Below are 16,468 nucleotides of genomic sequence, written 5' to 3'. Positions count from 1 at the left end.
AGACACAGAGAGAGAGAGGCAAAGAGAGAAGCAGGCTCTATGCAGGAAGCCCAACGTGGGACTCGATTCCGGGTCTCCAGAATCACGCCCTGGGCCAAAAGCAGGCGCTAAACCGCTGAGCCACCCAGGCTGCCTGGCAGCTATGTTTAGATCTAAGCACTGACTTGGAGTAAGCTAAGAAAGGAGTGGGGGATGGTATAGGAGCCAGAGTCTTCCAGGCAGAGAGAAGAGCATGCTCCTAAATCCTTGGGCATTCAAGAACGGAAGTAAAGTTCTAGCGAGTCTGAAGGCAAATAGCAAAATGCAGAGCAATGAGGTGTAGAATAAAGACTTTTCCAAATTCAACTTTCTACCTCTCAGTGCCAACAGGAGCCTGGCACACAACAAGCCTCACTAAATACTTTGATGAACAGTGTCCTCGGAACATGATGTGCTCTTCACAAGATTTTAGAGTCCCTCAAGCTGCTACCTCCTTGTCAATATGGCCAACTCCTACTCATCTTTGAAGGTCTTTCACATTTATGTCCTCAGCCAGGCCTGCACCCAATAACCACTCCCTTCCAAGGGGGCTATTCAGTTATTCATTCATCTTAGCTTTTCCTTTCATATGTATATATTTATATTTATTCATATATACTTATATTTTTATCATAATCTTTTTTACTATACTATGATTTTTTTTTAAAGATTTTATTTATTTATTCCTGAGGGACAAACACAGAGAGAGAGAGAGAGAGAGGCAGAGACACAGGCAGAAGGAGAAACAGGTTCTATGCAGGGAGCCTGATGTGGGACTTGACCCCTGGTCTCCAGGATCATGCCCTGGGCCAAAGGCAGGCTCTAAACCGCTGAGCCACCCAGGGATCCCTATACTATGATTTTTAAGATTATTCATTTATTTATTTGACAGAGAGAGAGAGAGTGCGCGCGCACAAGCAGGGGGAGGGGCAGGCAGAGGGAGAAGTGGGCTCCCCACTGATCAAGGAGCCTGACGCTGGGCTCTATCCCAGGACCCTTGGGATTATGACTTGCAGTGAAGGCAGACGCTTAACCAACTAACTGAGCCACCGAGGTGCCTCTTGACTGTGAGATTTTTTTTTAAAGATTTATTTATTTATTTATGATAGACATAGATAGAGATTGGCAGAGATACAGGCAGAGGGAGAAGCAGGCTCCATGCCGGGAGCCCGATGTGGGACTCGATCCTGGGACTCCAGGATTGCGCCCTGGGCCAAAGGCAGGCGCTAAACCACTGAGCCACCCAGGGATCCCTGACTATGAGATTCTTAAGAACAGAAACTAGATCTGACTTCAGGTATATACTTGTACATGTTCGTAGAGCAAATGGACAGAAGTCCTTTTCCTCCTTCTGCAAGCATCTCTTCCAAGACTCCCATAGCAGGAGACCCTTCCCATGGTGACTTTCACTGTTCCCAGCTGAGTCTCCTCACTGATTGAATCAGGGCAAGCAGGTCTTGCCTTTTGAAGTGGGGTTCCAGCCACCTGGCTCCTCCCTACCTCTTCTCCATCTCTCATGTTACATTTCCCCTTGCTAATTCACTTGGCTCTAGCCACACTAACCTTCTTTCTGTTCCTCAAATATGCCAAGCTTATTCTCACCTTAGGCCTCTGCAGTTCTGTCTAGAACACATTTCCTCCAGATTTTCTCTTTTTTTTTTTCTCCAGATTTTTTTTTAAATTTATTTATTTATGATAGTAACACAGAGAGAGGGAGAGAGAGGCAGAGACATAGGCAGAGGGAGAAGCAGGCTCCATGCACCGGGAGCCCAACGTGGGATTCAATCCCGGGTCTCCAGGATCGCGCCCTGGGCCAAAGGCAGGCGCTAAACCACTGCGCCACCCAGGGATCCCTTTCCTCCAGATTTTCAAATGGCTAATCCTTTCTCATAATTCAAGATTCATTTCCAGTACTATTTCCTGAGAGGCCTTCCCTACCCACATAAAAGCAGCCCCCAAGGAGTACCTGGGTGACTCAGTAGGTTAAGCACCTGACTCTTGCTTTCAGCTCAGGTCATGATCTCAGGGTCTCAAGAAGGAGCCTAGCGTGTGGCTCCAGCCTCAGCAGGGAGTCTGTTTGAGATTCTCTCTCTCCCATTTCCCTCTGCCTCTCCTTCCACCCCCCCTAAAAAATAAAAATAAAAACAAAACAGGAGAAATAAGCCGCCAACTACAGCCACTCTATTGTATCATCTTGCCCTATTAATTTCTTTTTTTTTGCCCTATTAATTTCTTTATCTGCAATCATCTTGTTGATTTACTTGTTTACATTTTTTACACTCTTAAAAGTTCCATAGCAGCCAAGATTTTTGTCTGTTTTGTTCACTACTGCATCGCCAATACCTAGAATGGTGCCAGGCACATAGTAGGGCCTACACAACCGAAGTGGGTATTGGAGATCTTGAGTGTAAGTATCCAGGCACTTGCCCCTTTTCCTTGCTCTGAGGAAAAGCAAAAATTTTGAGCCAGATGTAATCCCAACATCCGAATTATGCCCTGGCCTCTGAAGACTGAGACTCAAGTTTGAGTCCTGGCTCTGCCACCAATTTCCTCATGTAATTTTCATTTCTGAAAGATAATTTGGTGCAAAAGAAAGAGCATGAGCGTTGGAATCTTTGACTTACCAGCTTTGTGACTTTGAGCAAATTACTTATTTCTTTTTTTTTTTAAGATTTTATTTATTTATTCATTAGAATACACAGAGAGGAGAGAGAGAGAGAGAGGGGCAGAGACACAGGCAGAGGAAGAAGCAGGCTCCATGCAGGGAGTCTGACGTGGGACTCGAGATCCTGAGTCTCCAGGATCACGCCCTGGGCTGAAGGCGGCGCTAAACCGCTGAGCCACCCGAGCTGCCCGAGCAAATTACTTAAATTTTTTAAGCTTTGATTCATTTGTCAGAGGGAGACAATATTATTGATCCCAACAGGGCTGTTATAAAGAGACATAAGGATCACAAACACTTACTGAATGTTATTTCTCTTTTCTTTCCTTTCTGAATCTTAGTTGCCCCATTCATAAAATGGGAGAAATGGGTACCTTTTTCAAGAGAAGTGAGAAATACAGATCTTTATACAAAATATCCAATTTTTTAAAAATTTTTATTTATTTATGATAGTCACAGAGAGAGAGAGAGAGGCAGAGACATAGGCAGAGGGAGAAGCAGGCTCCATGCACCGGGAGCCCGACGTGGGATTCGATCCCGGGCATCCAGGATCGCGCCCTGGGCCAAAGGCAGGCGCTAAACCGCTGCGCCACCCAGGGATCCCAAAATATCCCATTTTTATTTTTTTTTATTTTTTTTTCTTTATTTATTTATGATAGTCACAGAGAGAGAGAGAGAGAGAGGCAGAGACACAGGCAGAGGGAGAAGCAGGCTCCATGCACCGGGAGCCCGACGTGGGATTCGATCCCGGGTCTCCAGGATCGCGCCCTGGGCCAAAGGCAGGCGCCAAACCGCTGCGCCACCCAGGGATCCCAATATCCCATTTTTAAAAAAGATTTTATTTATTTATTCATGTGAGACACACAGAGAGAGGCAGAGACAAAGGCAGAGGGATAAGCAGGCCTCCTGTGGGGAATCTGATGTGGGACTCCTGGATCTGGACCTGAGCCAAAGACAGATGCTCAACTACTGAGCCACCCAGGCGTCCCCAAAATATCCCAATTTTTAAATGTGGGAGATTAAAATGTGTAAAAGACCTCTATTTTTAAAAAAACTAACTTTTAAAAGTAAAAATACCCTGAGGGTCAAACAGGATACTTCTGTGGACTGATTTGACCTTCTGGATTTGGGCTACTAATTTTCCACTTAGGCTATTTGTTGACAGGGATGCTATCCCATCCCTTACTGTATAACTTAGGCAAATCAGTTTTATCTCCCTCAAGTTCAATGAGCTCATCTGTAAAATGGACCCCCCCCCCCCACTTGCGCGGATCAAAGATGAGGTGTATAAAACGCTTTAGTGTGATGCTGGCGCATAGGAAGCGTACCACACGTAAGTGGTAGCGGTAGCTAGGGTGGCTGTTGATTTGGGAAGTACGTATTCAAGGGGCAAGACATCCCAGAGACAAGGAGATTGGGAAGGCGAAGCCGGGAAAGGAGGAAAAAATGGGAGAGGAAAAAAGAGGGAAGGGAAGAGGTGAGCAGGCAACAGGGTCCGCCCTCCAGGCGGGGCGCCAGCGAGAGGCCCAGGCTGGGGCGGGAGCGCACGTGGCCTATTTTGGGCGGAGCAGACGCGCCTGGCCGCAGCGGAGACCTCAGAGGCGGCCACAGGAGACGAACCTTGAAGGTAGGTTACAACTGGACTGCGAGGACCTTGGACACCGGGATGGGGCGGCCCGGGGATCCCTGGGAGTTGGGGTACAGCTGAGGGAGCCAGATTCGGGCTCGCCACCCTCCCGGGGCAGTTCTGGCCGGACGCCTGGGTCCTCCGGGCCCCTCCCCCTTAGGGGCGGGGTAAGCTGATCTGACCAATGAACGGCCGTTGACGGGGCCCCGCCCCACCCCGCCCCCGGAGCCGCGGCCTCGCCGAGTGCCCAACCGCCCGGCGCCCTGGCCAGGGGCTGTGGGAGCGCGGAATCTGCGGCTGGTGAGTGCGCGCCCCCCAGGGTCTCCGGCCGGATCCCGCCCCCAGCCCGTGCCCTAGAGCTCAGGACCGCTGGCCCAGGCGCCGGGGAGTGACTCAGCGCGGGGAGGGTGGCGACTTGCTGGGGCTGGAGATTCGAACTGTTCAGGGCCTTGAATGCCGGGATGAGTGGAGAGAACGAGTGCCTTCGGAGCTGGTCCTGGGGCTGAGCTGGGGTGAGGGAAGAGGGCAGGGCAGGGCGGGAAAAGCCAAGGTTCCACTGCCTTGCTGGGGTCATGGCCATGGGGCGGAGGATAGGGGGTAGGGGGTAGGACGGGGGCGCGAGTCCTGAGCTTTTGACCCAGCACGTCGCCCTAGGACACCAAGATGCCTGGTGAACAGCAGACAGAGGAGGAGGAAGAGGAAGAGATGCAAGAGGAGATGGTGCTCTTGGTGAAGGGTGAGGAAGATGAGGGTGAGGAGAAGTATGAAGTGGTGAAACTCAAGATCCCCATGGACAACAAAGAGGTACGAGTCCCGCACCAGGGGGCCTGGTTATCCTTAAGTCTGGTCAGGTCCCCCTCCCTCAGACAAGCCAGCTATCCAGCCCCTACTTTCCTTTGAATCTGAGACCTAGAATCTCAGGGTTGGTGGCCCATCCTTCTGCCCTACTGCCCATGCTGCCATCATACAGATGTCACACCTACTGTGCCAGCTCTCCTGGGTTTCCGTGGTTCCCCGTGGAGCTTGATGTCTAGCGGGATTAGACTGACGAGTAACCACGCAGCTACAATCCCGCGTGATGGGTGCAGGCACAGGAGGTGTGGAAGCCCAGAGCTGGGAACTTAATGCACACTTCCTGGTGGGGGGAGGGGTGGCTAGGTAGGCAACAGCAACAGGAACAGCTGACTCTTAGTGGCATTTGCTCTGCACCAGACACTGTTCTAAGTACTGCAAATCTGTAATATAGATAGTATCTGATCCATTTTACAGGTGAGGAAACAGGCCTGGAAAACTGGACAGTTTGGTGACTGACCCAAGGTCTCAAAGTTAGTAAAGGGATGGCTTAGCTGAGACCAGTGGGGATCTGAGATTTAGAAGGGATTCAATTCATTACTCAGATGAGTATGTGGGGCACTGGGAGACGTGAAGGCAGGTTCAGTCACGCTGTAGCATAGACGAGAGAAGGGTGGTTGGCAGGCTGAGAGGGACCCCTGGGTTTTATCCTGAGGATTTTGAAGTTTTAGAGAGGAGTTTTAAGGAGATCTGAATGAGTTAGATTACTCCATTGGAGATCCTAAGTGCCACCAGATCTGTTTCTACTTCCCAGAACTCTATAGAACTCTTAGCCCCAACCAGAGGAGCTGTGAGTCCAACTGGAAGACTCCTGTTGGGCGGGGTTTCTGGGCGCAGGCTGATTTCTTCCTGCGAGGAGCCAGTTCTCTGGGAAAGACAGCTCTGCTGCCCCCTAGTGGGTGTGGTGGGCCCAAGGGGGAGGGGGCTGGCTGCTTTGGCCACCATTCCAGTCAAAATAACTGTTTAGTTCCGTTTTCCTCAGGCCTCCTTGTCCTGTCATCCTAGCTCAGCCTGCCTCTTCTGGCTCAGTGGATCCCCTGATCTCCACCTTTGGCCTATAAGTTAAGAACCCAGACTCCAGGGGTGCCTGGCTGGCTCAGTCAGTAGAACATGCAATACATGATTTAGAGGTTGTGGGTTCCAAACCCATGGTGGGTGTAGAGATTACTTAAAAAGATGAAATCCTTAAATACATGAAAAAAAAAGCACCCAGACTCCAGAGCTTAGGTGGACTTCCCACCCTAAAACCTTCCAGTTTTGTGACCCTGGGTAAGTTTGTCAACCTCTTTGTGGCTCAGTTTCCTCATTTGTGAAAGGAAAATCTTAACAGCACCTACCTCTTGAGGTTGTGAGGACCAAATGAGTTAGTACTTGTAAAGAGTTAGAACTGTGTCTGGTGCATAATAAACACTATGTAAATATTTGTTGCTGATATTCATTCTTCTCCCTATGGTTCAGAACCTTGCACTAGGTCATCCTTCTGGAGATTTTTCAACTCCTTTTTATCAAAGAACTTTCTGGGCTGAACCCTGGAGCTGGGAATGAATAGGGAAGGCAGCCTGGAGGCTTAGGCAGGTGACTAAGGTCAAACAACTCAAGGCAATGGGGAAGGCTTCATGGAAGTGACTTGACTTGGTCCATGAAGACGTAGTGGTGATGTGGCAAATGGAGAAGGAGAAAGGGCATCCCAGGAGGAGGAATAGCAAACATAGAGACTCAGAAGAGATGAGGCCTGAGAAGTAGGTGGAGCCAGATAGTAAAACGGCTTTGGAAGCCAGCATACGAATTTAGACAGAGCCTCAAATTGGAGGAGGGACATAACTGGGTTTTCTATTTAGAAGAATCATTGGCTACTATGGGGAGACCAGGCCAAGTAAAGTTGATAGCTTGCTCTAAGGTTGTGACAGCAGTGGAGAAAGGATATTTGGGAACCCTGACTGGACTGGCTGGAGGTAAGGATAAGGAAGTAGAGAGTGGGCATGTCTATTCATTGAAAGTATGTAGGGCTAGACTCTAAATGGTATTATGTAGCAGTGAAAAGCATTGGTTCAAATCCTAACCACCATTTACCAGCCTGGCCTTGGCTTTCTCATCTATAAAGAGGGGTAATGAAAGTTAAGGTCCTCAAATGCCAGTCTGAGAAGTATCATCTGGGTTACTGGGTTTGGGGGTGGAGGTTGGAATTGAGGATTGGACACAGATATCCCATGCATATTTAGCACTGTGCCCACAGCATAGCTCATTAACTTGCTGTGTGGTCTCCCTGAGACTCAGTTTCTATGATATGGTGATTTCAAAAGCTCTTTCCAACGCTGACATTCTGTGACTCTTTGTTATCACCTGGTCAGTTATTGTCCAGCATAAGCCTTAATAATGTCGCACTCAGGGGCTGGAATATCCTCTCACTGCCTATCAAAATCCAGTCCATCTTTAATGAATAGGAAAGATTTTCTTTTTTTTTTTAAATTTTTATTTATTTATGATAGTCACACAGAGAGAGAGAGAGAGAGAGAGAGAGAGAGAGAGTCAGAGACACAGGCTGAGGGAGAAGCAGGCTCCATGCACCGGGAGCCCGATGTGGGATTCGATCCCGGGTCTCCAGGATCACGCCCTGGGCCAAAGGCAGGTGCCAAACCGCTGCGCCACCCAGGGATCCCCTAGAAAAGATTTTCTCAGAGGGCTCTATGCACATCCAATCCTGTGTCTTTGCTTAAAACCTTGAGTGGTTTCCTGTTCCTTCAGGGTAGTCTCAGGTCCTAAGCCTGGCATTCAAAGCTCCTGACGATCCCACCTCATGTCCTGTCTTATCTCTAATCACTCAGTACCTATCCCATGCCCTGACTTCAAACACACTCGACCGTTTCTCATCTCTTAAGACTTTGCCTATGAGGTCTCTCAGCCTGTAAAACCCTCTTCACCTTTTCCCCTTGCTTTCTCCAGGAGTAGCTCTTGTCTCTTCTAGATCAGGTTTCTTAACTTTTTTTTTTTTTTTTAGGTTTCTTAACTTTTAACATGCATAATACAAATCACCTGGTGATCTTGTTAAAATGAAGATTTTAATTCTGCAGGTCTGGGATGGACCTTGAGATTCTGCATTTCTAACAAGTTCCTAATGACACTGATGTTGCTGATCTATAGGCCACAATTCCTGTCTCTAGGAACAAGAGAATGGGGTCATTATTTTATACTTTGTACTGAAAAGAGGGGAGATTCTAACTGCTAAAAGAGACTAGGGGAGGGAGACAAGCTATATAGGTTATCTCAAACTTGTCAATGAGATAGAATTGCATCATGGATAAGAGAATAGGTATTTTGGACAAGGAAAGACTTTCAGTTCAAACCATGCCACTGCCATTGATGAGCTGTAGGGCCTTGGGTAATCGCTTTACTGCTGAGTCTTATTTCCTTGTTCAAAAATTGAGCAGGTGGTACCTAACCCAATGGGTTGTGAGAGTTTAAAATGAGAACATGGGAAAAAAGCACTTAGAGCAGTTCTTGGCACATAGAGAATCCTCAGTGAATGGTAGCTATTGCTTTTTTTTTTTTTCAAGATTTTATTTATTTATAAATAATAATAAAGTGTTTCTCTGTATGAGAGACACAGAGAGAGAGAGGCAGAAACATAGGCAGGGGGGAGAAGCAGACTCCATGCAGGGAGCCCGATGTGGAACTCGATTCTGGGATTGTGGTATCACAATCTGAGCCGAAGGCAGACGCTCAACCACTGAGCCACCCAGGTGTCCCGTAGCTATTGTTCTTAATTAGGAAAGTAATGGCTGGGGGAAACAGATATGTTTGCCTGATTTTAAAAATTTATATTTAAGCAGGAAGACAAAATCACAAACTTCAAATAACTTGGATTTTCCTATTATTATATTACATTGATTGTATATTCATAGTACCCTCTTGTTATGGTCCAAAAACCATTCTAACGTTTAAGTTTACCTGTTGTAGAATTTAAGACATGGAAGGGCCTTTAATGATCAACTGACTTGGTATTTGCCAGGCTTCAGTGACATGTATATCAATCACTTGTTGTGCTCATCTATTTTTTTTTAAGATTTTATTTATTCATTCATGAGAGATACAGAGAGAGGGGCAGAGATATAGGCAGAGGGAGAAGCAGGCTCCTTGCAGGGAGCCCGATGTGGGACTTGATCCCTGGACCCTTGGATCACTCCCTGAGCCGAAGACAGACACTCAACTGCTGAGCCATCCAGGCATCCCTGTGCTCATCTATTTACTGCTTTTCTTTTATTTTAAAGATTTTATTTATTTATTCATGAGAGACACACAGAGAGAGGCAGAGACATAGGCAGAGGGAGAAGCAGGTTCCCTGTGAGGAGCTTGATGCAGGACTCGATCCCAGGACCCTGGGATCATGACCTGAGCCAAAGGCGGATGCTTGGGGAGCCTGGGTGGCTCAGCGGTTTAGTGCCGCCTTCAGGCCCAGGGTGTGATCCTGGAGACCGGGGATAGAGTCCCACATTGGGCTCCCTGCATGGTGCCTGCTTCTCCCTCTGCCCAGGCTATGTCTCTGTCTCTCATGAATAAATAAATAAATAAATAAATAAATAAATAAATAAATAAATAAATACATAAATCTTTAAAAAACAAAAAACACAAGCAGATGCTCAACCACTGAGCCACCCAGGTGCCCCTATTTACTGCTTTTCTTCAGATAGATTTGCATCGCTTTTTATTTTATTTTTTTTTTTTTTTAAAGATTTTATTTATTTATTCATGATAGTCACAGAGAGAGAGAGAGGCAGAGACACAGGCAGAGGGAGAAGCAGGCTCCATGCACCGGGAGCCCGACGTGGGATTCGATCCCGGGTCTCCAGGATCGCGCCCCGGGCCAAAGGCAGGCGCCAAACCGCTGCGCCACCCAGGGATCCCTGCATCGCTTTTTAAAATAAATCTGCCTTCATCTAAATAATAATAATGATGGAATTGTGGATTTTATGTGATCTATTGTTTTTCTTATGTCCATGAAAATAAATACATAATGATTTTAATAGGATAGTTTCCCTACATAATAACCTAGAGTCCTCTTGCATCTTGTGGTGTGCATGCTCAAGTTGGAAAATTTTGATCTCACATAGCCTTCCTTGGGATAGTGAAACAGGAGAAGGGAATGACTTGCCTGGGGTCTTAATGAGCTAGACCCTGTCTGTCTTACCAAGATTTTTCCGGGAGGGTTCCTGGCTGGCTCAGTTGGTAGAACATGCAACTCTTGATCTCAGGGTCATGTGTTTGAGTCCCATATTCAATGTAGAGATTACTAAAAAACAAAACAAAACAAAAAATCTTCCTGGGGCATCCAAGGCCCCTCATCCTGAAGTTGGAGATATTAACGCTACTCACATGAATAATTCCTTTCTCATAAATCAGTGAACCCAGCATATGGAAGCCCTCAGGCTTATCCAAATCATCTTACATAAGGGTGCCAAAGAAAAATGGGCCAGAAGGATGAAAATATAATGAGAAAAAGTCTCTCTACAATGGCTGATGTGTCCAAATAAACCCAACAGATGTCAAAACCCAGGCAAGATTGGAAAGTATGACTTTGAAATCAGACTGTTGCCAAACCTGTTGTGGGGAGTTTTTCTTTTTTTTTCTTTCTTTTTTTTTTTTTTTTTTTTTTTTAAGATTTTTATTTATTTATCCATGAGAGACACAGAGAGAGGCAGAGACACAGGCAGAGGGAGAAGCAGGCTCCATGCAGGGAGCCCGATGTGGGACTTGATCCCAGGACCCCAGGATCATGCCCCCGGCTGAAGGCAGACACTCAACCACTGAGCCACTCAGGCACCCCTGCTGTGGGGAGTTTCTTGTTTTAAAGTATCAAGTTGTGGGGATCCCTGGGTGGCGCAGCGGTTTGGCGCCTGCCTTTGGCCCAGGGCGCGATCCTGGAGACCAAGGATCGAATCCCATGTCAGGCTCCCAGTGCATGGAGCCTGCTTCTCCCTCTGCCTGTGTCTCTGCCTCTCTCTCTCTCTCTGTGTGACTATCATAAATAAATAAAATTAAAAAAATAAAATAAAATAAAAAATAAAGTATCAAGTTGTAATTTAACCTTGAATCCCTCTTGGAGAGTATCAAGGACTTGGAGTCCAGCCTTTGTCACATCTTGCCTGTGCTAGTGTGGGGAAGCAGTGTAGTCTACTCATTAAAGGAGAGTGCTCTAGAGTCAGTCCTGACACCCCTTGGCTTTGTGAATCTCACCTCACTGAGCCTCTGTTTCTCAGCTATCAAAAGATACTCAATTCAAGGAGGGTGACAGGAAGCTTCAGTACGAGAGTATACATAAAATAGCACTGTCAAAGCTTACACTATAACGTTACCACTGTTATCGCCAGAATTCCCCTGGCTGGTCACTAATATCCCAAACGGCCTTATTTTTCAGTTTCTTAAAGATTTTATTTATTTTTTCATGAGAGACAGAGAGAGAGAGAGAGGCAGAGACATAGGCAGAGGGAGAAGCAGGCTCCATGCAGGAGGCCCGACGTGGGACTCGATCCTGGGACTCCAAGATCTCACTCTGGGCCGAAGGCAGGTGCCAAACTGCTGAGCCACCCAGGGATCCCCTTTACAAGGGTTCTCAAAGGACTTGAAGTTGTCCTCTTTGCAACTTAAGAGCCTTAGTGTCCTTGTCACTCACTCTGTAACAGTTTCCTTATCTAGATGAGAATAGTAATAACTCTTTGGGGAGATTGAATATGGGGAGAAGGTAACACTTTCTTGTCCTTAATGTGTGCCAAATATTTGATTTGGTCATGAATTAATATACCTGTCTGGTTCACGGTAGGTGTTCACTATCACTTTTGCTGGGATGAGCATTCTCTTTTCTAAGAAGGGAGCAATGTGCCCCCAATATTCCTCTTCACTCTTCCCTTAGTAAAAATGTTTCCTTTTCCCTTGCCTCTTACAAAGCTTTTTTTTTTTTTTTTAATCTCTAGAAGCTCAGGCCTCATGAAACCAGCTCATTTTCAAGACTTTCCATTTCAGGCCTTGCTTTCTTCACAACTTAAAAAATGATAGGTGCTTGCTCTGAGAAGTTTATCAAAGAGCCTGGACTTGGTCCCAGCCTGGCTTCTAAGACATCATGCCCTCCTTGATCTCCTGCCTCACTGACTGCTCCTGCCAGTCTTTGCTGGTTATTCATCTTGTTGCTCCATGTTCTCTCTGCCCATTCCTGGGGTGATCTCATCTGGACTCAGCCTGAAAAACCATCAATAGGCTGATAGCTTCCCAATAAACATCTCCAAGCATAGGCCTCTTGCAGCTCCAGATGTGTCAAGGAGAACTGCAGATATGCTCTGAAACAAATTTCAACTACCACCTTGCTTCCCCAATGCCTTCATTGCTACAGATGGCCACTCCACCTTTGTAATGGCCAAACTCAAAATCCTTGGTCATTTGGACTCCCTCTATTTCATTACACTTCATATCCAATCTATTATCAAATCTGTTTCTCAAACTGCAAAATACTTCCAGAAGCCGACCACCTTCACTTTCCACCTGTAACCTGAATCTGAGCCACTGTCTTCTCTTCAGAGATGGCTGCAGTACTGTGGCCTCCTCACTGGGTTCCTGCTTCTGTCCTCTCCTCTCCTTTCTGTTCTCAACCCCAGCAACCTGAGGGTGACTTTGAAAATGAGTCTGATCTGTTCCGCTCCCTGCTCCAAACCATCTGACATCTCTGTTGGTTCCCCGTCTCACTCATATTACTTGGCCCTAAGCTAAGCGATCTGCTCCAAGACCACCCCATCCATCACTCTTCCCTTCAAGCATTCTGCCTGAGGCACTTTTTTGGTGCCATTCCTGGAACTCAAAGGGCAAACTCCCCGCAGGGCCATGTGGTTCCCTCTGTAGCCTGCTCTCTCACGTCCTTTAGGTGTTTGCTCACGTTATCAGTAAGATTTAACGATCCTATTTAAATTTGCAGCACCCCGTCCCCGCCCCAATACCAGCACTCTATCAATTTTTCCTGAAGCAGGATTTTTTTTTTTTAAGATTTTATTTATTTATTCATGAGAGAGAGAGAGAGGCAGAGACACAGGCAGAGGGAGAAAAGCAGGCTCCATGCAGGGAGCCCGATGCGGGACTCGATTCCGGGTCTCCAGGATCCGGCCCTGGGCTGAAGGCGGCGCCAAACCGCTGAGCCACCCGGGCTGCTCAGGATTATTATTATTATTATTATTATTATTATTATTATTATTATTTTAAACTTAATGTTGAATCCCCAGTGCCTACAGAGTCCGGCACAAAGTACACGCTCAATAAGTATATGCCCAATTGATAACGAATAGCTAGGAAGACACTGGGCCTTGTCTTAGACGCCTAATACGTGCGTTAACATACTCTCGTTTAAAGCACACGGCCGGAGGGGATCCCTGGGTGGCACAGCGGTTTGGCGCCTGCCTTTGGCCCAGGGTGCGATCCTGGAGACACGGGATCGAATCCCATGTCGGGCTCCCGGTGCATGGAGCCTGCTTCTCCCTCTGCCTATGTCTCTGCCTCTCTCTCTTTCTCTGTGTGTGACTATCATAAATAAATAAAAATTAAAAAAAATAAAATAAAGCACACGGCCGCCTTTGCTCTTACAACGGGGACCGAAGGGGCTGCAGCTTGCGGACACCCAGGCCTCCGCCCCCGCGCGCGGCCCTCAGGACTGACGTGTCCCTCCTCCCCTCTCCCCGCAGGTCCAGAAGGAGGCGCCCGCGCCGTCTGCCGACCCGGCGCGCCCGCACGCGTGCCCGGACTGCGGCCGCGCCTTCGCGCGCCGCTCCACGCTGGCCAAGCACGCACGCACGCACACGGGCGAGCGGCCCTTCGCGTGCACCGAGTGCGGTCGGCGCTTCTCGCAGAAGTCGGCGCTGACCAAACACGGCCGCACGCACACGGGCGAGCGGCCCTACGAGTGCCCCGAGTGCGACAAGCGCTTCTCGGCCGCCTCGAACCTGCGGCAGCACCGGCGGCGCCACACGGGCGAGAAGCCGTACGCATGCGCGCACTGCGGCCGCCGCTTCGCGCAGAGCTCCAACTACGCACAGCACCTGCGCGTGCACACGGGCGAGAAGCCGTACGCGTGCCCGGACTGCGGACGCGCCTTCGGCGGCAGCTCGTGCCTGGCGCGCCACCGACGCACGCACACGGGCGAGAGGCCGTACGCATGCGCCGACTGCGGCACGCGCTTCGCGCAGAGTTCGGCGCTGGCCAAGCACCGACGCGTGCACACGGGCGAGAAGCCGCACCGCTGCGCCGTGTGCGGCCGCCGCTTCGGCCACCGCTCCAACCTGGCGGAGCATGCGCGCACGCACACGGGCGAGCGGCCCTACCCGTGCTCCGAGTGCGGCCGGCGCTTCCGCCTCAGTTCGCATTTCATCCGCCACCGTCGCGCGCACATGCGGCGCCGTCTCTATATCTGCGCCGGCTGCGGCCGGGACTTCAAGCTACCGCCTGGCTCCACGGCCACCACTGCCACCGAGCGCTGCCCAGACTGCGAGGGCAGCTGAGCCGCCGTTCTTGTCGCCGCGGGGCCGCAAGCGTCCGGCTGGGGTGGGGGATTGGCGTGCACGCTGGGCCCCCCATCTGGGCCTGCGTTAACCTGGCCCTCCATCCCGGGCTGGGAAAGGGTGGGATGGCAGGCCTGGCTGCCTTGGAACTAGGAGGCAGGGAGAATCCCCTAACTGGGAACCCTGGAAACAGTACCCACTCCCCGCTCACTACAATCCCTTGACCCGTGTTAGTGAATAAAGTATTATATCTTCGCCCCACCCGTGCCTGTGAATAAGGTGGGGGGAAAGGAGGAAAGGTGGCGTTTTACCCAGGCTTAAGTGACTTAAATGAGTTACGGAGCCCAGCGGGGCTGTGGGCCCAAAAGGGTTCCCTGAACTGGCTTTATGTGTGGGGAGTACTCCTAACTTCAGGTCTGGAAGGGTGCACAAATAGCACGTTTGGATCAGTCACCCTTTTGTTTGGTGAGCAGGCATAAACTTCAGTCAGTCTTACGAGAGATGGCTGGCTTCATTTCTTGGCTTGGAGGACTGCGGGTGGTGTTAGAGAGGAGGGCACAGGATGAGGACAGGATAGGCACTGAAGCAGCGGTAATTATGTCCCAATCTGGACACGTCGGGTGTGAGGTAAACGAGGAGGGGGGGTCAGAGGTGATTGGAAATAATAGGTTGGGGATATCAGGTCTGGAGTGCAGGATACCATCTCTAGAAGAGGGTACCCAAGAAACCGCAGCCACAAGTGGAAAGAAAACTGTCTTTTCTGGGAAATCTAGAGTGTCTCATGGAGGGAGTGGTCAGCTCTGTTAGATGCTGTATCTGTAGCTCAGGGAAAGTGGGGAGAGGAGTGGGAGTGAAAGCCATTCTGGAGTGGGCTAGAGTATAAATAGGAGAATAAGGAAGTACAGTGGATGGGTGTTGACAACCTATTTTAAGAGGCTTGGCTGTGAAAAGCAAGAGGGAAATGGCTGGAGGTTTGTTTTGTCTGTAGGGAAGAAAATCTTTTATGCTTTATATATGCTGGTGGCAGGGCTGATAGGAAGAGAAGTTGGTTATACAGAGAGAGGAGAGAACTCATCAAGGAGAGGATATATGATAAAAGATCAGCAAGGATAAGGTTCCTGCGGTCACTAGCAGGAAGAGGAAAGGTAGGTTTGGGAATACAGAGCTGAAACAGTTCTAATCCAGATTGTGTTTTACCTGGGAAGAGGTCATTCGTAAAAGGAATGAGACCAGTTAAAAGGAATGCCTCATTTTACTGACATGGAAATAGGCTCATTAGGGGTGGAAAAAGTAGTTTAAAGGTTTTTCCCCCAGCATTACTCCATTCTGTGAGGAAGGCAGGCCATGGGTATCCCAGAAAGGGAGTGATGTGCCTGAGGTCTCACGAGTAAATCATATACACCCAACGTTATCTTTTAGATGTACGAGTGGAAGTTGGCCTTGGGAGGACAGGGGAGGAGGCAAGAGGTCCTCTTCAAGAGGAGAGGAATCTCTATTCTCCACCTTAGACACTTGACTCCAATTTGTCATGGGGGCCCAGAGAGAGGGGCATTAGGTGCTCACAGGGTTGGGATCCTGATAGATGAGGATGGGTTTTAGGCCCAGGACCCTTTTAATTGTTGACATTTCCTGCTCTGGGCCCCTGAAAGTTTTCAGTTGAAAAAGCAAACAGCTAAGTACAAACTTAGGAAGTCCCTACTACATACCAGGCACTGTTCTTTTTTTTTTTCCCCCAGGCACTGTTCTAAACACTCTACTTAAAGATAACTTACTTAAACCTTACAACCC

The 16,468-nt window shown here is 48.7% G+C and overlaps 1 protein-coding gene across 3 annotated transcripts; it reads left to right on the top strand.

Annotated features, from left to right (window-relative positions):
• The first annotated feature begins 4,176 nt into the window (after positions 1-4,176).
• Positions 4,177-14,941, top strand: ZNF771 (zinc finger protein 771). 3 transcript variants are annotated; one of them, XM_038539818.1, is made up of 3 exons: positions 4,177-4,307; positions 4,962-5,111; positions 13,868-14,941. In XM_038539818.1, exons 2-3 carry the CDS (start codon positions 4,971-4,973, stop codon positions 14,678-14,680), a joined length of 954 nt encoding a protein of 317 aa, XP_038395746.1. In that variant the 5' UTR covers positions 4,177-4,307; positions 4,962-4,970; the 3' UTR covers positions 14,681-14,941. The 3 variants fall into 3 exon arrangements, with proteins under 3 accessions (XP_038395746.1, XP_038395745.1, XP_038395747.1); XM_038539817.1 differs by lacking the exon at positions 4,177-4,307 and adding an exon at positions 4,496-4,607; XM_038539819.1 differs by lacking the exon at positions 4,177-4,307 and adding an exon at positions 4,614-4,819.
• The last annotated feature ends 1,527 nt before the right edge of the window (positions 14,942-16,468 follow it).

Source organism: Canis lupus, chromosome 6, assembly GCF_011100685.1.
Source record: "Canis lupus familiaris isolate Mischka breed German Shepherd chromosome 6, alternate assembly UU_Cfam_GSD_1.0, whole genome shotgun sequence".
Classification (NCBI taxonomy): domain Eukaryota; kingdom Metazoa; phylum Chordata; class Mammalia; order Carnivora; family Canidae; genus Canis; species Canis lupus.
The sequence above is the reverse complement of the archived record's forward strand: the minus strand, read 5'-3'. Positions and strand labels throughout refer to the sequence as shown.

Bases quoted from the DNA above. Each gene is read 5' to 3' on its own strand.
- ZNF771 (XM_038539818.1), top strand. From the start codon at position 4,971: ATGCCTGGTGAACAGCAGACAGAGGAGGAGGAAGAGGAAGAGATGCAA. The intron at 5,112-13,867 runs GTACGAGTCCCG...CTCTCCCCGCAG, and splicing joins TCCCCATGGACAACAAAGAG to GTCCAGAAGGAGGCGCCCGC.